Here is a 27,143-nt window from a genome sequence, read left to right as displayed (position 1 = left end):
AGAAGGGAGCATTAGGATATTAAATGGTTGATCTCTAAACATTAGGTTGGATGTCAGAGGAGAGGCGTATTTAAAATGTCCTGCTTCAAAATGGGATCGGGACAGAGCCGAAAGGGGACAAGCACAATGGGAATAAAAGAGAAAGAATGGGAGAAGGGAAAGTAGCGTAATGGAAAGGTGGGGAGGGAAGTAAAGGAAAAATGAGGTAGCAAGAAGAGATAGGTCTGGTAGTGGGAAGTGGGGGAGAACTTATTTCCTCTCCTCCTCCTCCTCTTTGTCTTCTCCCCACTCTCTTCCACCTCTTCAGTCGGTCAACTGAAAATAACTGTGGTTGGAGGCAAGTGGAGAATGCTGGATGGGCAGCTGAGATTGCCAGACCAGGTCCAAGTTAGCCTATCTCAGCTGGGGATGAGTGTCTCAAGCGTGGCTGAGTGGAATGCCTTTCAGAGACCTGGGCCAGACTGCTCAACCACCCTGATGATCACGGCACTGGCGGCTGCAGTCTTGGCCGTTAATACTTTTGCCAACTTGAGAAGCGGCATGGCTTAGTGGAGAGAGCACAGGCCTGGGAGAAGGACCTGGGTTCTAATCCCAGCTCCGCCACATGTCTGTTGTGTGACCCTGGGCAAGTTGCTTACCTTCCCTGGGCCTTAGTTACCTCATTAAAAAAAAAAAAAAATAGGGATTAAAGTGTGAGCCCCAAGTGGGACAGAGATTGTGTCGAACCTGATTAACTCATATCTATCCTAGTGCTTAGAACAGTGCTTGGCACAGAGTAAGCCCTTAATAAGTAACATAATTATGATTATTCTTCCTCCTCTTCAGCAATGAGAACAGCATTTGCCACTGCTCCTGCCATGGCTTAGTGGTGCCATTCCTCCCTTCCCTAGCTTAAAGGTGTAGCAGAACCTTTAATTTAGTCTTCTTTAACTTTGTCAGGGGAATGGGCAGCTTGGTTGTTCTACTTAATAAGCAACTTCTAATCACCTTAGGTAATCGTCTCACGATTCTTCCCAGGATTCTCTGGCCACTTTAGAGATGGAATACTTGGCTATGTGGACCATGGCTCTGGCCCAGTAATGTCACTACTTAGATTTTTATGAATGTCCTACAATGAAAATCAGAAATCTGGTTATGTTTGCCATAAATTCTTAGATTACCGAGGAGCCGATTATACAATTAGCGGATCGTTCAGGTCTTATGATTCCCCTCTTTTCTTTCTCTGGTGGCCTCTCTTTTGTCTATTTCACTGTGTAGTCAGAGCAGATAAAAAGAAATGAGGGTCAGGTTTGATGTGTATCAGTAGGTCTGGTAGGAGGTGGAGGTTGAACCTCTTAGCTAAAATTATATTTTGGGGGTAGTTTGTGAATTTCAATTTTTGTCATTTTCATAAATGTTTAATCCACATCTCCCCACTTATCAAGAGCTTCTGGTGGCCGCCCATCCGATCAGTCATATTTATTGAGCGCTTACTATGTGCAGGGCTCTGTCCTGAGCGCTTGGGAGAGTACAACACCCAATATAACAGACACAGCCCCTGCCCACAGTGAGTACACTTCCACAGCAAACAGAAACTCCTTACCATTGGCTTTAAAGCGAAACCAAGATAGAGCAGGGCAAGTCCAAAAGTTTTTGGACTTCGACCATCTGAAGAGGAGTAAACCCGGAGGCAGGAAGACCAGTGAGGGAGGCTGATAAAATAGTGTAGCCATATGTCAAGGGCTTGAACCGTGGTCATAGCTGTTCGGGTGGAGAGGAGGAAGATCTGTCTAATGTTGTGGAAGAATATCTCCCCCCGTAACCTGAAAGCTCATTGCGGGCAGGAGATGTGTCTTTTATATCGTTGTGTTATATTCTCCCAAGCGCTTAGGACAGTGATCTGCAATCAGTCACTTGTTTTTGAGAGCTTACTATGTGTGATGCCTTGTACCAAGCACTTGGGAGAGCACCTAACAACAGAATCAGCAGATAGGTTCCCTGCCCATAATGAGCTTACGGTTTAGACGGGGACCCGGATGTTAACTTGAATTAAACAAATCATTTATAACGCATAATTGAAAGAGATATATATTAGTCCTGTGGGATTGAGGGTGGGGTGAATATCACATGGCCTGTACACAGTAAGTGCTCAGTAAATATGATCGACTGAATGACTAGCAAGATTTTACAGATGAGGGGGACAGAGGGAAGTGAAGTGACTTGCCCAAGGTCACACGGCAGAAAAGTGGCAGAGTCAGGATAATAATAATGATGATGGTATTTGTTAAGCACTAACTATACCAAACACTGTTCTGAGCGCTGGGGTAGATACAAGGTAATCAGGTCGTCCCACGTGGGGCTCACAGTCTTAATCCCCATTTTATAGAAGAGGTAACTGAGATACAGAGAAGTGAAGTGATTGGCCCAAGGTCACACAGCAGATACATAATAATGTTGGTATTTGTTAAGCGCTTACTATGTGCGGAGCACTGTTCTAAGTGCTGGGGTAGATATAGGGTAATCAGGTTGTCCCACGTGAGGCTCACAGTCTTAATCCCCATTTTACAGATGAGGTAACTGAGGCACAGAGAAGTTAAGTGACTTGCTCACAGTCACAGAGATGACAAGCGGCGGAGTCTGGATTCAAACCCATGACCTCTGACACCCAAGCCCGGGCTCTTTCCACTGAGCCACACTGCTTCTCTACATGGAGTGGATACATGGCGGAGCTGGGATTAGAACCCAGATCCTTTTGACTCCCAGGCCCATGCTCTATCCACTTCTTCTATTCTTACTACTGCTACTAATAATTATAGAATTTATTAAGAAATTACCGGGTAGTAATACACTGGGGAAGATAGCCCCCCCCCTTTCCCTCTGCTCCTCCTCCCCACCCCTACCCCCCCACTCTCTGCTCTATCCCCCTTCCCCTCAGCACTGTGCTTATTTGTATAAGAAATCTTATTATATAAGAAGCAGCATGGCTCAGTGGAAGGAGCATGGGCTTGGGGGCAGAGGTCATGGGTTTGAATGCCGGCTCTGCCACTTGTCAGCTGTGTGACTGTGGGCAAGTCACTTAACTTCTCTGTGCCTCAGTTACCTCATCTGTAAAATGGGGATTAAGACTGTGAGCCTCACGTGGGACAGCCTGATTACCCTGTATCTCCCCCAGCGTTTAGAACAATGCTCTTCACATAGTAAGCGCTTAACAAATGCCAATATTATTATTATTATTATTATTATTTGTATATATTATTTATTACCCTACTTTGTTAATGAGGTGTATATCTCCATGATTCTATTTTATTCATTCATTCAATACTATTTATCGAGCGCTATGTGCAGAACACTGTACTAAGAGCTTGGAATGTACAAATGGGCAACAGATAGATTTATCTATCATCTGATGATTTATTTATCATCATATTTATCTTGATGATGTCTTGTTTTGTTCTGTTTCGCTTTGCAGTCTGTCTCCCCCGTTTAGACTGCGAGCCCGTTAATGGGCAGGGATTGTCTCTATCTGTTGCCTAATTGTACGTTCCAAGCACTTAGTACAGTGCTCTGAACATAGTAAGTGCTCAATCAATACTATTGAAAGAATGAATGAATACGAGATTGTCAGATTGGGCACAGTTCCTTCCCCAAATGACCCTATGCTCTTAACAGGGAAGAGAGACACAGTGGCGACTCCCTCAACTCAATTCCCTCTATCCAAAATCCCAATACACTCGGTAGATGCTCAGTGAGAGCGATTGTCAAAGCCAGCTTGTGGGACAAAAGTCAAATAAGTCATTTCGTCATTTATTAGAATGTTAATGCTGAGAGCATAATGGCTGTACTGCCTGTCATTACGAAGCACAGGGACTTTTGAAGCCCCCCGTAGAGTTTATCGACGTTTGAAAAAATGCCCCGGGTTTTGGCGATTCATCGAAATGTAGTACAGAGATATGACATTAGGTGTCACTAAGACATTGAGTTAAGAACAACTTGAGCCCCGGTCATTGCATCGTCACCGATATCACCAGAGGAAATTGTGCCTTCATGAAAATGCATAAAGGGGAAGAGTGTATTTTCTGGCAAAGACTAATTATTTCCCCGTGCCTTAAAAATGGACACCCACATACACATCTCCCTATTTAGAGATTCTCTCATAGGTTGTTTTTTTTTTTTAATCCCAGTGGCATTATCTTTATCCTGAACGCAGATTGTGGAATGACACTGGCAGAGCACTGCATCAGGTGTTTGTGGATCATGCAAAAGAAATAAAAGACCCGATTCCTGCCCTCGAGAAGCTTACACTCTAATACTAACATTTCCGCAGCAGGGAAGGTGCAGGACGGGCAAGCCACAGTAGTGATAAATCCAACAGGCACTTCTCTGTTTGTAGGAGCTGGATCAGGACCGCAGTTTTCTGATTCAGAGAGCTGAGCCTTTACACCCGGCCAACAGCAAGTCTAGTATGTGACTTTGTTCCTATCTATAACTTATTTAAGGGTCTATCTCCCTTATAAACCCACTGAGGACACGGAATCATACTACTAGTACTAATAATAATTGGGATATTTGTTAAGCACTTACTAGGTGCCAGGCACTGTACTAAGCGCTGGGGTAGATACAAGGAAATTGGCCTAGACACAGTCCTTGTCCCACTTGGGGCTCACAGTCTCAATTCCCATTTTACGAGAGGGAACCGAGGCACAGAGAAGCGAAGTGACTTGCTCAAGGTCACACAGCGAACAAGTGGTGGAACCGGGATTAGAAACTAGATCCTTCCGACTCCCAGGCCCGTGCTCTATCTAGTAGGCCACACCGCTTCATACACCCTAATTTATATGTTACTCTTCCAAGTGTTTAGTATAGTGCTCTCCCATGCAGCATGCAATCATGTGCCCTCGGTCGATTGTTCTACTTTGTATGATAACCTGGTAGTGCCTTATTTTCTCTGGTAGTCTTGGCGTTCGTGTGTTAGCTGCTGTATGACCCCGTTAGGAGTATCTGGTGGGTCTTCTATAGTGTCCTTTATTTTGAAATTCAGACTTGGAGGTGGTGTAAATTCTGCCTCAGCCTTCCCTGTTTACTCTCTGGTCGGTGATTTATAGTAGTTCTGTACTAGGCGCTTGGGCAGCGCAGAATAACAAAGTGACATTTTCCCCACACACATGGCACTTACGCCCTAATAGGGGAGACAAACAAAAATATTTACAACAAGCGTGGTTGAAATAAATAAACTGAGTATGCTCCTTTTGGGCAGGGAAGGTTTCTGCCAGGGGAGAGGAGCAGCGTGGCCTAGTGCGTAGAGCAAGGGTCTGGGAGTCAGAAGGACCTGGGTTCTAGTTCTGGCTCTGCCACTTGTCTGCTGTATGACGGTAGGCAAGTCACTTCACTTCTCTGTGCCTCAGTTAACTCATCGGTAAAATGGGGATTAAGACTGTGAGCCCCATGTGGGTCATGGACTGTATCCAACCCCACTAGACTGTATCTGCCCCAGCGCTTATTGCGGTGTGGCGTATAATAAGCACAAACATAAAACAAAACTCTGTATTGTACTCTCCCAGGCATTTATTACAGTGCTCTGCAACTAAGGTCCCTCTAGACTGTAAGCTGTCTGCGGGCAGGGAACCTGTCTGTTGGTAAGTTTTACTCTTTCAGGCACTTAATAAAGTGCTCTGCACACAGTAAGCGCTCAGTAAATATGTTCGACTGAGCACTCAATACCATTGATTGATTGATACATACATGAGTGTAAATTTATTAAGACTGTGAGCCCCATGTGGGACAACCTGATTACCTCATATCTACCCCAGTGCATAGAGCAGTGCTCATAGTAAGTGCTTAACAAATACCATAATTATTATTATTATTTATCAGTCCAATGCGGTTTGATTTGAGCTTTGTTAAAATGTTGATGGTCCAGCAAAGGTTTTCAAGTTCAGTGTGAGTCTCTATGACCATCGTCTCATTCAGACCTAAGTGGTGGTCCGATTCCTTAAAAGTTAATTTTGTAATCTGTGAATGTCAGACAAGAGCTGATTCGGTCTTGTTTCGCAACTCTGAAGCAGAGCCGTGTTTTTGCTGTCACAAAGCCATCTGGCCCTATATATTGTCAGGCCATAGGTACTAAGGGATCCTAAGGATAGCTTTTTTAAACTGGTCAATATAGCGTTTTGTCCCTGTGTAGTGTGCGTGTGTGTTTGTGTGTGTGCGTGTGGCCCTGATTCAAACTCTTATAGGCGTTTGCTAATCTGTTTTGCCGCAAGCCTGTCGGTTACCTTTTGCTCAAAGTCTTCCAGAGCCAGCTTTGTGAATCAAGCTTTGCTGTTACGGTCTTATGGAGACCTACTTTTATGTTGGCAATTTGGGTCTTTGTCTCTCCCATCAGCATGAAGGCTGCTGGAAGGCAGGGACCGTATCTTTTACTTCCGTTGTCCATTTCCACAGTCGCTCTGCCAGCAAGATGCTCTCAGTAGATGCTGTTGATACTGACAGAGAGAAGACGCATTTAATTAAAAGCCCACCTTTTGATGTGGTATTTTCTCCCTAGGAAAGTTAATATTAATCAATATAGAGAAATAGTGTGGCTCAGTGGATAGAGCACGAGCCTGGGAGTCAGAAGGACCTGGGTTCTAATCCCGGCTCCACCACACCTCTGCCTTGTGATCTTGGGCAGGTCATTTCACTTCTCTGGGCCTCAGGCCCTTCATCCATAAAATGGAGATTGAGTGTGAGCCCCATGTGGGACAGAGACTGGGTCCACCTGAGTATCTTGTATCTATCCCAGCGCTTAGAACAGTGCTTGACAAGTATTAAGCACTTAACAAGTACCATAATTATAATAGTTGTTGTTGTTATTAATGTGTCTCGGTAGGCTGCTGAGAGAATTTGGGCTGGTGGGTGATGGAGTTTGCTCCCATTGCTTTGGTGTGAGAGTTTCCTGTAGGTAGTGGTTACCAAGGTGTGTCCAGATTTTTATTTATCGGAAAATCTAGGAAGGGAAGTTTTCCATTGACTTCCAGATTTGCCGTGAAGCTGCTGTCTCCATCTCTATCTATATTCAATCATTCATTGATTCAAATGTATTGATAGCTTACTGTGTGCAAAGCACTGTACTAAGTGCTTGAGAGAGTACAATATAACATAGCCTAGAGATGAGCTTACAGTCTAGAGATGAGCTTATAGACTACAGATCTCTCTCTCTCTCTCTCTCTTTGTATATATATTTTTATATATATGCACACATTTTTTTTATGCCGTTGAGGTGTACTGAAAGTTAATTTGGTTCAAGATAGGAGTGAGGTTATATTGGAGAAAATGTCACCTATGTTACCTATATCAGCTGGAAGCTCTCAAACCCTCTGTGGAAAAGTCCCAGATCTCCCGGTCGATTCTGAGCAAGTTGGCTCCCTCTGGTGAGAGTGGTGACCTTATAGCGCATTCTGGATTTGTTTGTGCTTGGAACATTATTAGACAGGGCTTTATGAGCTCCTGTAGATGTTTGGGGCAAGAATTGATTCTTAATCACTAGAACCTCTGGTATGGGTGTGCTCGTGACTCTACAAATGTTAGCTTAGTTGATCGATTCATCACCGGTCAGATACTCTCTGCTCAGTTTAGCTTCTCTATTTGTTGTAATTTGTTAGATGTCTTCTCTTAATTTCCCCCTACTTTGTTTGCCACTTGCACATAGGACTGAGGGATCAGCCAGCTTGTCAACCTTGATTTTTCACCCCTCACTGACCAGCAGATGAGTGTGTTCCTTGCTCTCCGGTTATGCTGATAAAACAGGACCACCACATCAAAACTCACTAGCAGATGGCCTGGAGAACCATCCCGTTGTTTTTGAATGTCCGTGAGATATTTTTCTTTTTTAAACTGCTGCTGTAGCCAAGTTTGAGGTGGTTTAGAGTTAGGGAATTGAAAGCACTTAAGCTTGTCTCAAAGAGCGTGTGTGCGTTTTGGACTTCTGGATATTGAGTAAGGCATAGAGAATCCTGAGTTCGAGTCCAATCAATCAGTCAGTGGTATTTCCTGAGGGCTCACTGCAATGTACTAGCGTTTGGGAGAGTACAATTCAACAGAATAAGCAGACACATTCCCTGCCCATAAGGAGCCAGAGTCAGAAAATATGACCTAGATATTTGCTTCTCTCCAGCAGCTCTAAACCCAAGAGGCAGGTGGGTTAAAAATAAATTTAAAAAAAAGCCAAAGTTCCGATCGGGATTCCCTGATACCTCTGTTTCTGTATGTCACATTAATTGGGCATCAACTGTGTGCCAGGCACTGCAGTGGGCTTTTTATCTCTACTTTTTACCTTGCTGCCTACCTGTGGCTCGTGTCCTTGCTGTATCCTAGAGCTCCCTTCCCCTTCATATTACCACTGGCCACCACTCTCTCCCCATCCCCTCATTGGAGAAGCAGCATGGCGTAATGGCTAGAGCACAGGCCTGGGAGTCAGAGGTCATAGGTTCTAATCCCGGCTCTGCCACTGGTCTGCTGTGTGACTTTGGGCAAGTCACTTAACTTCTCTGTGCCCCAGTTACCTCATCTATAAAATGGATATTGACTATGAGCCCCACGTGGGACAACCTGATTACCTTATATCCACCCCAACGCTTAGAACAGTGCCTGGCACATAGTAAGTGCTTAACAAATACTATTATTGTTATTAAAGATCAGTGGGTAAATTTTTGTTTCTCTCTTTGGGGACTTAGAGCTGCTGGAAAGTGGCCCTTTGTCTTGTCTTGGCCCACAGGCACCTTCCACTGATAGGAAAACACAACTTTAATAATGATAATAATCATAATAACAATGATAAAATGGTCTTTGTTAAGCTCTTACTTTGTACCAGGCACTGCACTAAGCACTGGGGTTAATACAAGCTAATCAGGTTGGACACAATCCACATCCCATGAGGGCTCGCAGTCTTAGTTACCATTTTACAAAGGAGGTAACTGAGGCCCAGAGAAGTGAAATAACCTGCCCAAAGTCACACAGCACACAAGCGGCTGTGTTGGAATTAGAATCCAAGTCCTGACTCCCAGGCCCGTGCTTTCCCCACTAGGTCACTCCGTTTCTCGTAGAGGACCTTGGGTGGGGAGATAGAAGGGGTAGAAATAATGAAGGGAATTGGAAGTGTCTTAAAGCCCTTTCCCTCACCAGCCTCCCTTCTTGGGAGGGAAAGATTTTTGACCACAGAGTGAAGTGCTCTTCCATGTGGTATCATTTACCCACCCGTTCCGAGAAAAACCTCTGTACCTGCCCATCTGTTTTTTTGGTAAGCAAAAGAGCGGCTCCATTTTCTTAGCTCGGGTTGGTCCCCAGTAGTTAGTCTACTTAGTAGTCCTATTTATTAGGTTAGAGATAAGATTTTAGAATTATGAAGTGGGGTCTTGTTTGGGGTCAGCGAGATGGGTTTTAAAAAGATCTCCTGCCACAAACTGGCACAGAAGTCCATTCAAGGAATCCAGAAATGGAATAGCGTTTCGCAAGCTTCAGTTCCGCCCATGGAATGCGTTCAGAGCGGAACAAAGGCCTATAGCGAAAGCAGTGTAATCCAACCTTGGGAGCACACGACTGCTGCTCTTTTCTTCCTACTCAGGCTTCTCTTACTCCACTCCTCTTCTAGTGTTAGGCATGGTGGCTCTTTGCGCGGCTTGAAACTCCAGCGAAACTCTACATCACACAGAAGCTCCTCACCATTGGCTTTAAAGCACTCGGTCCCCTTGCCCCCTCCTACGTCAGCTTGCTACTCACCTACTACAACCCAACCCTCACACTTCACTCTTCTAATGCTAACCTTCTTACTGTTCCTCGATCTCATATATCTCCCTCCCCCCCCCCAACCTCTCGCCCACATCCCGTCTGTGGCCCGGAACACCCCGCCCCCCCATATTTGACAGACGATTACTCTCCCCTTGCCCCCAAAGCCTCATTGAAAGCACATCTCCTCCAAGGGCCTTCTGTGACTAAACCCTCCTTTCCTCTTCTCCCTTCTGCTTCACCCTAATTCGCTCCCTTTATTCGTGTGTCCCTCAGCCCCACAGCAATTATGTACATACCTGTAATTTATTTCTATTAATGTCTATCTCCTCCCATAGACTGTAAGCTCACTGTGGACAGGGAATATGTCTGTTTATTGTTATATTATACTCTCCAAGCACTTAGTACATTGTTTCGTAAACAGTGAGCGCTCGATAAATGCGATTGACTGACAGATTAGATGTGAAAATGAAAAGCACAGGCGATCTTTTAAACTATTTTGCGTGCCTGGACGTGACCCTCTGGAAAATCCTAGTGAAGAGGAAGAAGAGCTGTGGTAAGGAAAACTAGCACTGTAGAACGCATCCCCTGTCTGGAGGGCGACCACTCACAATGCATAAGCCAGAATGCGTAATGCGTAATGAAAACAAGCATTCTGGCAGAACTGAGTGTAGAATCGACTTCATAGCCACGGTCACTCTCATTCAGTCGGATTTATTGAGGGCTTACTGTGTGCACAGCACTCTACTAAGCTCTGGGGAGAGTACTATATATATAACAATAAACGGACACATTCCCCGCCCACACGAGCTTCCGGGCTAGAGGGAGAGACAGACGTTAATAGAAATAAATAAAATTATAGCTAAGGACATAACTGTGATGGGGCTGGGAGGGGGGATGAATAAAGGGACCGAGTCAGGACGACGCCGTGACCATCAATCAGGACTTGGGTTGCATTTTTGCGGCAAGGTAAGGGTGTGCAGGATAAGCTCCCAGGTCAAGCACCACTCAGAGAGAAAATATCATTAAGCAAAAAGCATAAAAATCTCCTTTATTTGGGAACGACAGTTTAGTAGAGCGCGTTTTTAATTCAGCTTGTATTCAAATATGTCATCACTGTTTCTCTAGTTAGACATAGAAGGTAGATGTGTCTGAATTTTACTGCTGGGGAGATGAACATGAGGATACTAGCCCTCGGTGCTTTCCTTGGCATTTTCCCATTTGAGTTTTATCCCCACATGACCCGGTTGCACTTTGGAGTTTTGATCATTTCCCATCCTAAAGTGGCACAGTTGTGAATTTATCAGTAGTAATTCCAAAAAATTCTCCTGTCTTTTCTGAGCCTATGTAAGAATAAAACTGAACTCAGTAGTACCTGACACTTGTTTATTCATTGTTAGGCCACCTCAAAAGATTGTTTTTTTTACTTTCAAAGACGTTAGCCAGTTTGGATAATTTCTATTGTAATTTTCTCCTGCTGTAACATTCCAGTTTCCCAGTGATATTTGACTGCCATTAATCCACCTAATTCTGGGAGTCCCTCACTAGGGGGAAAAAAAAAACAGGTTATGAAAGATAGGAACTTTCGACAGCGTAGTGGTTATCACACTTTCCTAAAACACAAAAAGGTCCTCGATCCCTTTAGACAGTAAATTCACTGTTGACAGAGAATGTTTATATCGAGCAGCAGTGGGCTAGTGGATAGAGCACAAGCCTGAGAGGTTGAAGGTCATGGATTCTAATCCCGGCTCCGCCATTTGTCTGCTGTATGTCCTTGGGCTAGTCACTTCCTTCTCTGTTGCCTCAGTTACCTCATCTGTAAAATGGGGATCAAGACTGTGAGCCCCATGTGGGACTGGGACTGTCTTACCCGATTTGCTTGTACCCACCCCAGCTCTTAGTACAGTGCCTGGCACATAGTAAGTGCTTTATAAATGCCTTAAAAAATTCCATTGATTGATAGAAACTCCCTTTCCTAATTTAGGTTGCAAAGATTTATTACCGGGTGAAAAGATTGCTGCTCATAGGTCACCTCACCTCTCAGGGTCGCACCTGAAGAGTTTCCATTACCCTACCAGTCTCGATTATGGGAGGGAGAATCAAGCAGAGGCTTATCCATTCCACTCGTAGCTTGACCAGTGGCTAGCAAGGGGAAGGCGATCAGCTACAAGTCAAAATTCACCCGTGCTGGGCAGCAGCAGCCCGGGAGAGAGTCGAGGGCGGAGACTAAGTTTTATTGCGTGGAAGGAGGCAGTGATAAACCGCTTCCATATTTTTACTAAGAAAACTGTGGATCCACTACCAGAGCGATTGCCGATGGAGTTGGGGCGTTCTGTTAGAGATGTGTCCGTGGCATCGCTATGAGTCGGACACGACTCGACAGCTTAAGACAACAACAACAACATAGGTCACCCAGGACTTCAGTAATAGGAGCAACTCCAAATTCGTAGAAAAATTCGATTGGTTTTCTAGCTCCAAATCCCAGTACTTCAGCAAACAACCAGTGCAGCATTCCAAGAAAGAAGTGTCATGTATTGACTTGTCCTCAGTGCTTTCCTTGGCAATTTCCCATTTGAGTTTTACCCCGACATGACCTGGTTGCACTTTGGAGTTCTGATCATTTCCCATCCTAAAGTGGCACAGCTGTGAATTTATCAGTAGTAATTCAAAAAAAAAACCCCAGAAAACCAACCTTTTTGCTGTCTAGTTTAGGGAAAGAATGCATTTATATTGACCGCAAACTATGCGACTTGACCAAATGCACAGTAATGACCTTCTACCCCCAGTTTCTATCGCTTTTCAGAAAAACCTTCATCTGCTCTAGGACCAAAACTGCTGCATAAATCAACTGTGTCTCCTTCCTTTTCTTAACTGTCTAATGCGTTGCTGACCCACTTCAGAGACTCCTGAAGGGTTTTAACATGATGGGACAAATGAAATAATAATAAAAGCCACTTCTTTGACAGATGAAAAAGCTACACACATTCCAATCTCTCTATTATCTGTGACATTGTGCTTTCTCTCTCCATTGAATCGAACACCTATTCAGCACTTAATAAAGTAATGTGCTAAAGGCAGGCCCCGGTTTGTGTGTCTGAGTGATTATGAAGTGTTTATGACAGCCTCTGAGCTGACACTCTCTATAATGGTGTTACATTGACTTCTAAACACCTTTTCCAGTCTGCCTCCAGCGGGGTGTGGGTCTGAGTGGTTTTACATTAACATCCCCTCGGAGTAAGATCTTTGACTACAGAAGTGTTACTGGCAAATGGAAGATACCATTAGATGTGCTTCAAAGGGCTGGAATGATGTTTGAACCGCCGGGCACTGAAGTAATGGCTGAGGTTTCGAAGTGTAAGGTCTAAATCTGTGTGGCGTAACAAAAGGAACGTGGCCCGTTCAGACTTCTTTTCTTTGATCTCCTTTCTGAAAAATCAGGGAGTCGAGGAATCGAGAGAAGGTTCAAATAATCATAAAAATACCCCTCTAAGTGGGCAGAAATCTGGAAGTATAAAAATTTGATTACAAGTTTCATTCAGTAATTGCGTTCTGTGGTTTCGTATTGTTCTTGAGAGTCACTTCCCCTTCGCCTCAAGTCTTGTATTTTGAGTCTGTCAAGACCAAAAAGCAGAATGGGATGATATCTCCTTTATGTGGTTTGCAAGTATCTCTTCTTTAAGTTGTTAGTCTTCACAAAAATGCATTTTGTGTGGTTTTTGTGGTTTGTGTGTTGTTTTTTCCTTCTTTTCTCCTTTTCTAGTCCACCAAAGAGATTGGAGAGATAGTGACACCCAACAGAATCCTGTGCTTTTGGGGTAGGAATAGGCCTCCGTTTCTTTCTCCTTATTTCTCCCCTCCCACCCCTTTCCCCTTTTTCCTCCTCTTGCTATGTAATCTAAAATCGAAATAACAGTTCTTAATAAGTGGGAGCGTCCCTGAATCTCAGACAGTCAAACCATTACAGGGGCAGAAAACCACGGATGATCCATAAATCTGAGCCAAGACCAGAAAAGAGAAGGTGGGAGAGCTCATTTAAATACACAGTGCTGGTTTTGAGTATTGGAAGGGGTTTTTGTCAGAAGCTGGATGGAGGCCACCATGTGGAAGTCCTTTAGCCTTTGTGTCTTTTTTCTCAGTTCCAAAATGAGGAGAGTAAAACCACTGTGCCTCCCAGGGAAGGCCATGAGAAACTCATCCATTCCCTAATAAGAAGTAGAGAAGCGATATGAAGTAGCGGAAAGATCACAGGCCTGCAAGTCAGAGGACCTCAGTCAGTGGGAAGCAGTATGGCCCAGTGGCAAGAATACGGGCTTGGGAGTCAGAGGACGTGGGTTCTAATCCCGGTTCCGCCACTTGTCTGCTGTGTGACTTTGGGCAAGTCACTTAACTTGCATTTTGATTTCTGACCCTTTCACTAATCTGAGACTGCACTCCCCAAGGTCACCAATGCCCGAAAGACCTGCTCCTCACCAACTCTAGCTTAATTCTTCTGGACTTCTCAGCTGCTTTGGTCACTGTTGATTACTCGTTCTTCTGGAAACCCTATCCAGACTTGGCTTTGCTAACACAGTTTGCTCCTGATTGTCTACTTCTCTGGCTTCTCCTTCTCAGACGCTTTCCCTCGTTTCTCTTTTGCCTCTCGGCATGGAACTGTGGGTGTTCCTTAAGGGTCTCTTTTGGGTCCCCTACTCCTTTTATTTTAGATTCAGTCCCTTGGGGAGCTCCTCTGTTCCCACCCATATGCTGATGGCTCCCAATTTATCTTGTTCCCCCTAATTCTTCTCTGCACGCTGCTTTTACCTACAGGATATCTCCACATTGGTGTCCCCATGACGTCTTAAGTTCAATAACTGAACTCATCTTCCCCCCCACCAATGTACTTCTCAACCTAACTTTCCTATCATAGTTGACAAGGCCTCTATCCTCCCTGCCCCTGAAGCCCACAAAATTAGTTTAATCCAAGTCTCCTCCTCCTCATTCAACTCTCACCTCGTTACCTACTCTGGCTAGTGTTCCCCGCCATGGCACTTCTTGGATCCTTCCCTTCTCCATCCAGACAGCTTCTGCCCTCATCCTGGTGCTCGTCATATCTCGGCTTGACCACTGCATCAGCCTCTTCACCGGTCTCCCTGCCTCTGAGCCTTTCTCTAGCCTTTCTCCTGTCTTCCTGTATGTGCAGAGCATTGTTCTAAGCGTTTGGAAGAAAACGATACAGCAGAGGAGACATGATCCCTGCCCATGCCATGCTGAACTTACAGTCTAGAGGGGGAGACAAACATTAATATTAAAGACAGACAATGGGCATTAATAAAACAATGCACATCTGGTGAAGAAAGTCTTGATCCTAAGTTTCTGCCTGTTTGATATTTAAAAAAAGCAGACCAGGAAATGGTATTTTTTGCCTCAGTTTATCGGGATCAGTTGAAAATTGCTTTCCTTTAAAAATTTAGCTCTTCATCTTCTGTGTGTCTCATTCCAAGTCCCCTTCTGATTGGCCTGGGGAACCACCTGTTTAATAGAAAATACTACCTGAGTGCTAATCCTTTCGTATCTTACTAACAAATGCGTTGATCCTTTTCTGCTCTCTCTTACTTAGTGAAGGTGCTAATATTAAAGTAGGAATAAACCTGGTGTCCACTCAGTCCTTGCAGTTTAATTAGGGTTTTAAAATGCTTATTATGTGCTAAACGTGGAGGTAGATAGATTGTAATCATTATGGTATTTGTTAAGCACTTACTACGTGCCAAGTACTGTTCTGAGTGCTAGTAGATACACTCTTTTGTATAGAGAGCCTGTAATTTTTGCACTGCTGTTTCCTCAGATTTCCGATGCCGAGAGCCATCTCGGGCATTTAATAATAATAATAATGATAATGTTGGTATTTGTTAAGTGCTTACTATGTGCAGAGCACTGTTCTAAGCGCTGGGGTAGATACAGGGTAATCAGGTTGTCCCATGTAAGACTCACAGTTAATCCCCATTTTACAGATGAGGTAACTGAGGCACAGAGAAGTTAAGTGACTTGCCCACAGTCACACGGCTGACAAGTGGCAGAGCTGGGAGTTGAACCCGTGACCTCTGACTCCGAAGCCCAGGCTCTTTCCACTGAGCCATGCTGCTTCCCCAGTTATCTCTGTGGCTACAAAAATAGCAGAGATTCACATGGGAATGATGATGTCATCTGCCATGAAGCCTTTTTATTTATTAATAATAATAATAATGTTATTTGTTAAGAGCTTACTATGTGCCAAGCACTGTTCTAAGTGTTGGGGGACATACAGAGTAATGAGGTTGTCCCTCATGGGGCTCACAGTCTCAATCCGTATTTTAAGGATGAAGTCACTGAGGCTCAGAGAAGATAAGTGGCTTGCCTAAGGTCACACAGCAGACAAGTTATATATGGTATTTATTTTGAGCCAGCATTGCTTTTTCAGCAGTGACAGTGCTTAGAACAGTGCTCGACACATAGTAAGTGCTTAACAAACACCATCATTATTAATGTGTACACTTTTCATTCAAGCATCCCAATCGAGGAAAATCAAGTGCTAGAAAATCAATAAGTGCTAGAAAATCAACGGCGGACAACTCGGACAGTGAGTTATTTGGTCCGAGATTGACCCCTAATTCTGCAACATGATATCCTGTTAATTTTTATCTGGCCTTTGACATATTAACCATCAGAAACTAAAGTTGAAAACATGAAAACAAGGCTGCTATTTTCGTCGAGGAAGGTTTGGAGCAATTCGATGCTGCTTTGGTAGAGCAAATTGGTGAAGACCCAAAACCTCGTGATGATTTGCATAGCAAATTGAGTTTGGGAATAGTGTCACTCTCCTGGACTGTGGAATCGACCTCAGAAATTTCCCCACTTTGATTACCTTCCTGTTCTACTTACTCTGAGCTTCATCATACCCTGTTTGGGGCTTGCGATTTGAGCAGTGAGGTTTCAACTTTCCATTTTTTTGCTCTTTTTCTTGGTCGGTATGTAATTTACATATTTTCACCATACGAAAGCCATTTTCTCTGGTTAGAAAATATTTTTTCCCTACAGTGTGAACAAATCATTCTTTGTTCTCCTTATTGTGGCCTAAACTGGTACATCCGGTTTACGCCCCAAACAACAAAAGTCTGTCATCAGAAATTAAAACAACAGCCTGAACAAAGGCCAAGAACTATGTGGAGTTCTTGGGGACTCTTCCTCCCATTTCTAAATTGACCAAAGTGGGCACCTGCTTGACGTCACTCATTCCTCGCAGCGCGACAGTTTATCGTCATTGGTGAAGAATTAAAGTTTTGGCTCTTTGCTATTCTCCATAGGCCCCGGAAGATCCTGTCATCCTAACTCACCCTCCCTGCTTTGAGAAGGAGTTTTCATATGAGCCTCTGAAGCCTCTGGGCTCTCCCAGTAATGATAATAATGATGGTATTTGTTAAGTGCTTACTATGTGCCAGGCACTATTCTAAGAGCTGGGGCAGGTTCCCAGGTTGGACTCAGTCCCCTTCCCACATGGGCTCACAGTCTTAATCCCCATTTTCCAGATGGGGTAACTGAGGCCCTGAGAAGTGAAGTGACTTGCCCAAGATCACACAGCAGACAAGTGGCATAGTTGGGATAATAAACCCGGGGCTTTTTGGCCCCCAGGCCTGTACTGTATCAACTACACTACACTGCTTCTCAATTCTCTGCACAGAGTAAGCTCTCAATAGATACCGATGATGATGGTGGTGATTTGAAGCACTATTTTAGTTCTTTGCCTATTGTCAGTTTTCAAATTGGTTTTTAAATTTGAGGCTGATGTTTCCAAAACTTACCAGTAAACAATATTCTCAGCTTGAGCTTAGTGAAAAATGGCAGCAGCAGCAGGGAAGACCCCATGGAGATGTGGGTGACTTCAAACCTCGTGTTTTCAGTTGTTGAGTTGGGTTAAGCCCTGCCCCTCTTTTAAGCGGCACATATCGGATGCTGCTAAACCAGCAAAGGGTTCATTCCACGCATTTTACCGTGAAAGAGAAGCAAAGAGTTTGTTACTTCTGGATCTAAAAATCCTGCTGGGTCAAGCATTCTCTGTTAGGAAACTGTTGAACGTCTATAAATTGTACTAGACTCTTTCTCTTCTGTCTCTTAAAGAGGATATACAAATAAAGGCTGATGAAGGGGGGATTTCCAAAGCCTCATCTGAAGAATTCTTGAAGGCTGAGAAGGGCATTTTATGATGAGTGCCGACTTTTTTCCCCTCTTTACTTGCCATGAGTGCGGAGGAGCCAAAAATAGGACCTGCCTGGGGATGCATATTTATTTGAAAATGATTATAGGGAATATGTCCGATGCAGATTTCAAAACGTTTTTTCTGTGTCAGAGCAAACTCTTGGGTATATTATGTCATTCAGTTCATTCGATCGTATTTATTGAGCGTTTACTGTGTGCAGAGCACTGTACTAAGATCTTGGAAAGTACAATACAGCAATAAAGAGAGACAATCCTGCCCACAACAGGCTTACGGATTAGACAGGGGGAGTTGGACACCAAAACAAATAAACAGTGTTACTTGTAGCAAATGTAAATCTTCATCGTATTCTGGGTATGTCAAGACAAGCATGTGCTTTTCTCCAACGTAGTTGGAAGTGGCAGCTCTGCAAAGTCAGGTTGATCTTCTGGGAGAGTTAGTGTTAAGGCTTCTACTTTGTCAGAAATGGGTGGGACCGGGCATGCTTGCAGGGTAGCATGACGAGTTGAATTCATTCTTCGGTGGAATAGTACAAAGATTGCAACTTCAGTATTTTGGCTAAATTTTACTGTTCAGTTTCATTTCATTATTAGCTATTCATCTAAGGGAAATACCCTAGATGAAGACTTTATTATATCTTGATTATCCTTAATTGTGTTTGCAAAGGAGAATAATAATAACTGCGGTCTTTATTAAGTGTTTACTGTAAACAGGCACCGTACTAAGCACTGGGGTAGATACAGTGTAATGCAGTGCTTTGTGCAGAGTAACTGCTCAGTAAGTACGATCAAATGAGGGAGTGGATGAATAAGACAAGACAGTCGGATTGGACACAGTCCCTATCCCACATGGGGCTCACAATCTTAATCCCCATTTTACAGATGAGGTAACTGTGGCCCTGAGAAGTGAAGTGACTTGCCCAAGGTCACATAGAAGACAAGTGGCGAAGCCAGGATTAGAACCCAGGTCCTTCTGACTCCCAGGCCCATGCTCTATCCGCTAGGCCGTGCAGCTTCCCAGTGAGTACAGTTCTAGGCCCCGAATATGGGGAGAGGAAACCAGCTGTGTCACTTTGGGCAAGTCACTTAAACTTCTCTGTGCCTCAGTTACATCATCTGTAAAAGGGAATTAAGACTGTGGGCCCCACGTGGGACAGCCTGATTACCTTGTTAGCTACCCCAGCACTTAGAACAGTGCTTGGCACATAATAAGCACTTAAATACTATCATCATCACCACCTCAGTCTTAACAGGGCTGCCGAAAATACAGACTGTAGACTGTAAGCCCATTGTCGGCAGGGAATGTATTCATTATGTTGTACTAAGCACAGCCCTCTCCACAGAGTAAGCGCTCAATAAATGCGATTGATTGGTTTTGGAGAGTGCGGCCAGGGGCAGGCTGGGATTGAGAGGCAGTGGGTTTGCACACCCGGTGACCTTTGCCATCCGCACAGCTTCTGCAACTTTCTTCCCCCTGCTGCGACATCTGTTCGGCAGGTGTCTATTAGGGAGGTACCGAACGTGACAGGATAGACAGCTGCTGCCCCCAGAAGAGAAGCTCCACCCATCGACCAATCCCCGATCTGAACTGAGCACGGAGTTACTCCGTGCAGAGCGCTGAATTAAGGTTTTGGGAGAGTACCGCCAAAGCAAAAGACGTGGACCCTGCCTTCAAAGAACTTCCGTTCTGATGGGATTCACCTGAAGCTTCTATCTGAAGCAAGTGGATCCTCCTTGTACTCTCCCAAGCGCTTAGTACACTGCTCTGCACACAGTAAGCGCCCAGTAAATACGAATGAGCGGCTGACAAACTCTTTCGAAGAGAAGGACAGAGAGAAGCAAGACTCCGTCACACTTCCCAAAGTTGTTGTTGTTTTTGTTGTAATAGTAGCAAGGACATGACGTAGCGGATAGAGCACGGGCCTGCGAGTCCCAAGGTCATGGGTTCTAATTCCGGCTCTGCCACGTGTCTGGTCTGTGACCCTGGGCAAGTCACTTCACTTCTGTGTATCTTAGCCACCTCGTATGTGTAATGGGGATTGAGACTGTGAGCCCCACATGGGACAGGGACTGTGTCCAACCAAATTCGCTTGTATTCATCCCAACGCTTAGTGCACTGTTTGGCACATAATAAGCCCTTAAATGCCATGATTATTATTATTATTATTATTATTGACTATTCTGCTGGGTCCAGTGTGCTTGGAAAAGCGTAACAGATGTAATGAGACATTCCCTGCCCATGAGAAATTTATACTCTGAGTGTGTTGATACAGCCTTAAGGGCTTCCAGGCACATTGATTTAAGCCCAGCAACTTTTGAAAATTTGTTTTTCATTTTCTTGTTTACATAAAAGAAGATATTCAGTTTTTAGCCACAATTAAACATATTACTGTACTGCAATAAATAATCTACTCCTCTTTTATCCTGCTAGCCATTAACGTTTAATAACCCAGTAAGCAGAGACAGCGATTACTGCATCTGTAGTAGAACTGGATCACTTAAGTGATGCACTTTTTGAAATATGTCGTTGTGAAATGACAGGGATAGGACATTTCAGGAAGTTTTTTTTTTTAAAGCTAAATAATAATTGTGGTTTTTGGTAAGCACTTAGTATGTGCCACGCACTGTACTGAGGTCCCACATGGGGCTCACATCTGAATAGGAGGGGAGTAGGTATCGAATCCCCGTTTTGCAGATGAGGGAACTAAGGCCCAGAGAAGTTAAATGACTTGCCCAAAGTCACACAGCAAAGTGACAGAGGCAGGATTAGTACCCAGGTCCCCCGACTCCCAGGCCCAGGTTCTTTCCTCTAGCCCATCCTGCTTCTGGTACAGAGAGGTAATCTGTACCATGTTCATTATTTTATCAGAAGCATATCTTCAGTTTTGCAATGGAGTTTAGGGAGCAAGAAGTCTCATAAGTATTTTTCCTGTTTTTGTCACGTGAGCAGTGAGAGGCGATGCTATTATTTTAGAACTGACTCTGACAACTGTGGTAAAAGCTACATCCTGTTCATCACAGAGCGCTACATGGGGCTGTGTGTTTGTGTCCGGAATATTAATTGTTGTAAGTTTAATAAACAACGTGATGATTCTGGAACTTAATGAGGCGCAGACAAATATTATGCTTTCGAGAGCCAAAAATAACCACTATTGGAAACTCCTACAAACATTTTACAGGAAGAACAGTAATTCAGATTTCTGGTTGACCTTCGATAGATTTCCAGTGACTTTGTTTCCAAATGTGTGCATTTTGGGCATTGTAAACTACTTGTTTGGCTGCCTCTTCCAAAATATAGACTGCCAGCCTGCTGCCGTTTGAATGTTTAGCCTCATTACATCTGTTTTAAGTTTTTGGTTATTTGGAACTAGTGTTACTGCTCTGGCCGTTTTCCTTAGTCTGACATTACATACCCCATCTAACACCAGGCACTTATGAAACTGCATTGAGAACTGCAGTGCCATTTACTGTATGCTTGGAAAGTTTTCTGTTAACTAATTCCAATCTAATCCGTTCAAGACATCTATCGCCGTGAAACTGAGTGTTAGCCTGAACTCCTACTTTTTGAAGAGGAGTTGTTTTCACACATAGTACACCAGCACGCTTTAATCCAGTGACTCTTTAACGAAAGATTCAGTCCTATCATCAAAGGCGGTTTTGTTCCTGAAAAATGAAGCGGCTACGTTTTTCAAAATGACCGGAGCTTCCTACAGAGGAAAGTTGCAAAGAGTTGAAAATAACTTGCCTGACGGTGTGGGTGTGTGTGCGTGCCGTTGGGGAATGCACAAGTTATTCGGCGCCTGCCGAAGGGGTCTGCTTTCTTCTTCATGCTGCTGGAGATAGGAGTCAGGGGATGTCTACCCATGCTATTTTAATGTGGCGTGCCTGAGAAATGCGACTCAATTCACCTGGTTTGAAAATAGCTTAAGGGCTCCTTAGACCTGTGCTTGCCTCCTTCCTGCCACAGGCTGACCTGCAAACGGTACTTGGACTCCCCGTCCCCTCTTCAAATCCCTACTTAAAGCTCACCTCCTCCAAGAGGCCTTCTCAGACTGAGCTCCCCCCCTTTTTCCCTCTGCTCTCTCTACCCCCCCTTCACCTCTCTGCAGCTAAACCCTCTTCTCCCCCCATTTCCCTCTCCTCCTCCCCCTCTCCCGTCCCACCCCCTCAGCACTGTACCCGTCCGCTCAACTGTATATATCTTCATCACCCCATTTATTTTGTTTTTGTTTAATGAGATGTACATTACCCTGATTCTATTTATTTGCCATTGTTTTTATGAGATGTTCTTCCCCTTGACTCTTTTATTGCCATTGTTCTTGGCTGCCTGTCTCCCCCGATTAGACTGTGAGCCCGTCAAAGGGCAGGGACTGTCTCTACCTGTTGCCGACTTGTACATTCCAAGCGCTTAGTACAGTGCTCTGCACATAGTAAGCACTCAATAAATACTATTGAATGAATGAATGAACCCCACTTTGATCCCAGGCCATTTTGATCCCAGGACCCTCTGCTTCTGAGCTGGGGTTGGGAGGAGCAGCAGCTTCTCAGCGGAGCAAGGCATTGGAGTCGTCCTCCTTGTCAAGGCATTGGAGTCGTCCTCCTTGTCATTTAGAAGCAGCATGGCGTAGCCAATAGAGCCCGGGCCTGGAAGTCAGAAGGTCATTAGTTCTAATCCTGGCTCTTCCACTTACCTGCTATGTGACCTTAGGCAAGTCACTTCACTTCTCTAGACCTCAGTTACCTAATCTGTAAAATGGGGATTGAGACTGTGAGCCTCACGTGGGGCAGGGACTGTGTCTTTCCCGATTTGCTCGTATCCACCCCAGTGCTTAGTATAGTGCCTGGCACGTAGTAAGTGCTTAACAAATACCACAATTACTATTACTGTTGTTATTGTTTTTCTTTGTATTAAGCGCTTACAGTGTGTCAAGCACTGTTCTAAGTACTGGGGTAGATGGAAGATAATCAGGTTGGATACAGTCTTTCTCCCACATAGGGCTCAGAGTCTAAATTGGAGGGAGGAGGATTTAATCCCTATTTTCCAGATGAGGCATCTGAGACCCAGAGAAGTGAAATGACTTGCCCGAGGTCTCAGAGCAAATGAGTGTCGGAGCCGGGATTAGAACCCAGAGCCAGTGACGGGAGGTAGGCTGTTGGAAGCTATTCTTAGAACATACCGTACTGGAAAGCCACTGCGTGGCATGGACTTATATCTGAAGAATGTATTGTTTATTTAGCAATGTTAAATCTCCTAGTCTTGACTTTTCAGAATGAGGCATACTTCCTGATTTCTACCAGTAGATTCTTTGCCCATCGAAAGAGATGTTAGGTGAAACGTAAGCTTATTGTAAGCAGGGAATGTGTTTTCCAACTCTGTTATATTCTCTCCCAAGCGCTTAATACGGAAGTAACATGGCTTAATGGTTTGAGCACGAGCCTGGGAGTCAGAAGGACATGGGTTCTAATCCTGGCTCTCTCACCTGTCTGCTGGATGACCTTGGACAAGTCATTTCGTTTCTCTGGGCCTCAGTTACTTCATCTGGAAAATGAGGATCAGGAATTATGAGCCCCATGTGGGACAGGGACTGTGTCCAATCCGATTAGCTTGTATCTACCCCAATGCTTGGAGCAGTGCTTGACACATAGTAATCGCTTAACAAATACCATTATGTTTTTTTTTTGCTCTGCACAGAGTGCACAGCACTCTGCAAATATGATTGATCAATTAAAGTAGCCTTTTTCTGATTCCTTTTCCTTTTCTGGTTCATAGCCAGTATGTGACTTTCTATTCCTTTACTTTCCAATCCCCTAGAATAGTCATGTTGAACTCTGTAAATATTGAGCGTGTTCTAGCCCTAAGTGTAGAATTACTATCCCGTATCTGTAACAGAAAGGTTTTATTAGCCTTGCTACAATGTGGCAGTGACACCAAGCAAACTTCAATTTACCAAATCGGTTAACTTGATTTCTCCTTTGTGACCTGCATTACAGATCAGCGGTGAGGCGCAGGAACTCTTTTCCGTTCGACATGGCCCCGTTCGAGCTGCTCGGATCTTGCCGGCTCCTCAGATCGGTGAGTTCAGAGCCCCTGAAGAATAAACCATTCAGAGAGAGATTCGTTCCTGTTCTTGCTTTTGCATTTAAACAAGGAGAACAAAGAAACAGTTCCTAATGTCCTCTTCTTCTTTGCTTTGTGCTTGGAGTTATCTAGTTTTTCATGTATAGATATAATAATGTTAAGCAGATTTGGGATCCGCAGCTGGTTTCTGTGATTTCCGTGGCCTGTGACTGGGGAGAGGAGCATATCGTAAATTCCAGACTGTGAGCTCTTTAGGGGCAGGGAATGTGTCTGCGGATTCGGTTGTAGTGTACTCTCCCAAGCGCTTAGTACAGTGCTCTGCATGTAGTAAGTGCTCAGTAAATACCAAGGATTTACTGTGCCCTAAAGCAGGGAATCCTAGTCTGGTGAAAATAGCTGCTGCCCTTGTTCCCTGTTCCAAGAAGCTATGTTGAGGCGAATATAGTTGTGCTTCTAGGAGGCTGATTTCTCTCCAGGACCACACTGCTTGTAATCCTGCCCTGTCATTTGATTACGACTGCGGCATGCGGGTGACACCGATGGAATGAATGCTCAAGAAGTCCGAAGTGACATTTGGGGAGGCTTCAGATCGCATCTCACTGCCATATAGGTTAGGTCTGAAACGCGATACCACTTTTTTTTCCTCCATCAGTCTCATCTGTTGGCTTTCCTGATGTAGTTTCCTTTTTCTCTGTTAGCACAACAACGTCGGTATATTTCCTAGATTTAATTTAGGTGACAGCATCCAGTTCTGCATTGCCAGTGGCAAGCTCTGGTGGTGTGCTGAACTTCTAAGGTGCAGGGTTGTACTTTAAATATATTTTCTTCAGGTTTGTTGTCAGTCTAATGTCAATCAGTTGGTATTTATTGGGTGCAGAGCACTCTACTAAGTGCTTGGGAAAATATGTCAGAGTTGGTGGATGCATCCCCGCCCACGAGGAGGTTACTATCTACAGGGGGACCCAGACATTAAAACCGAGTAGGGATAGGGGAAAAAGTACTAATAGTAAAATAGAATAGACTAGAAATAGATATAGTAATAATAGAAATGGGGGTTGGGTTGATTCTAGCAAACAGTTCCTAATGATCTGGGATCATGTCTACAACTCTGACATTAGGGCATGTCACTGTTTATTGTTGTGATATAATTTCCCAAGTGCTTAGAACAATTCTCTGCACACAGTAAGCACTCAATGAATGTGATCAAATAAATGAATGAGTATTGTATTCTCCCAAGCACTTAGACCAGTCCTCTGCATATAGCGCTCAGTAGATAGCAGCATGGCGTAGTGAATAGAGCACAGGGCTCGGCATCAGAAGGTCATGAGTTCTAACCCTGTCCCTGCCACTTATCTGCTGGGTGACCGTGGGCAAGTGACTTCACTTCTCTGGGCCTCATTTCCCTCATCTGTAAAATGGGGATTGAGACTGTGAGCCCCATGTGGGACAGGGACTGTGTCCAACCCGATTTGGTTGTATCCACTGAATACACAGATAGTAAATGCTTAACAAATATCATAATAATAATTATTTTTAAAGCATTGATTGTAGATAGGTCTCTGGTGTGCACTCATTGCCATACAGGATCTAGTGAATGACAAATATATCATCCACCTGGAGGACAAGAATCAGGTCTTAGCCTCTCCGTATGATGTTTGCTTCAGACAATGGGTAAATCAAGTCTCCCTGATTTCCAACCTGACTAGATGAGCGGGTCCTTGTGGAGTAATTGAAGAATCTTGCTGATTTTCCTTGGTCAGTCAAATTTAGGTAATGGTCGTCAGAGCCCAGATCTTCTGAGAAGGTTAGTTTATGCAGATAATAGAAAGGTTTTGTCATTGCTCCTTGTCTTCTTGTGTCTTTTGTTCATTGCCGTGGTCTAAAGCCACATTTTGATTCCAGGAGTCCTTTGTTAACAGTATTCTTCCCATCCCAATTAACTCTGATTGGACTACTGCCAGAATTGGAGAGCAGGGAGTATTTCACTAGTAACTCCAATTTCCTTTTTCATCCTTTTTTTTTTTTTTAAGGATGGTAGCACCTGTGGTAAAAGTGATAGCCACACCTGTGGATATGTTGTGTGACTAAGTACACGGGTTAAAAACCGATGTGTTATTGGTTTTGAAGTCAAGGTATTTTACATTTTTTTTTTAGGATGGTAGCACCTTTGGTAAAAAAAAAAAAATGATAGCCTCTTTATGATTGTAGTGGAAGCCTGTAAGTGTGTTGTGTGACTATAAGTACTCAGGTTAAAAACCAATGCTTTAGTAGTTTTGAAATCTAGGTATTTTACATCTTTTTAATTGAACTTCATTATTAAGTACCATTATACTATCCTCCCGGCCCCTACCTGTAATTTATTTTTGTGTCTGACTCCCTCATGAAATAGTAAGCTCCGTTACAGTAGAGTTCATATCTGCTATCTCTCTTGGACCCTCCCAGCCTTCTTAGTACATAGAGTAAGTGCTCGATAGATATTACCAATTGATTAATTAAAAATAGTTTTTGAATTGGAGACATTGTTTCCCTCCTTTCTGTGTCTTACACTTTCCCTTTTTACAAAATCTAGATATTTCTAATTTAATCCATCAACATTAATATTTTTCTATTTTGGAGTATACATCAGCAAACAACCCCTACCCAAAAATAATTTAAAAAAAATAATCTTGGCAGTATTTTTGGGGAAAAATCACCAGTCTTAAATTTCTATTTCTGTCCCTCCTTTTAAGTTTGACTCTACTTTAAAACCATAACATGACTAAATTTGAAGTGCTGAAATAGGATTGTTTTCCAATATTAGCTTTTTTCATATGATTGCGATGGAGTTAACCTTAATAATAACACTACTCCTAATAATAATCATTGTGGTATTTCTTCAGTGCTTACTATGGGCCAATCATTGTACTGAGCGCTGACGATAACCCGGAAATGCACAGCCCTTGTCCCACATGGGACTCACAGACTAAATAGAAGGGAGAACAGGCATTAAATTCCCATTTTACAGAAGCAGAACCTGAGGCACGGAGCAGTTAAGTGGTTTGTCCAAGATAACACATTAGGCTAGTGACAGAGTTTGGGATTAGAACCCCATTCCTCTGAGTCC

At 43.8% G+C, this 27,143-nt stretch overlaps 1 protein-coding gene across 4 annotated transcripts in view; it reads left to right on the top strand.

Moving 5' to 3' along the window:
• BCAS3 (BCAS3 microtubule associated cell migration factor) overlaps positions 1 to 27,143 on the top strand; it is a 633,137-nt gene that overhangs the window by 20,934 nt on the left and 585,060 nt on the right. For all 4 annotated transcript variants that reach the window (XM_029081827.1, XM_029081826.1, XM_029081825.1 and 1 more), the window contains exon 6: positions 23,953 to 24,034. In XM_029081827.1, coding sequence (XP_028937660.1) covers positions 23,953 to 24,034 — 82 coding nt within the window. The remainder of the gene's footprint in view (positions 1 to 23,952; positions 24,035 to 27,143) is intronic.

The sequence above is a fragment of the Ornithorhynchus anatinus genome, chromosome 17 (assembly GCF_004115215.2).
Source record: "Ornithorhynchus anatinus isolate Pmale09 chromosome 17, mOrnAna1.pri.v4, whole genome shotgun sequence".
In the NCBI taxonomy this organism is placed as follows: Eukaryota; Metazoa; Chordata; class Mammalia; order Monotremata; family Ornithorhynchidae; genus Ornithorhynchus; species Ornithorhynchus anatinus.
The sequence above is the reverse complement of the archived record's forward strand: the minus strand, read 5'-3'. Positions and strand labels throughout refer to the sequence as shown.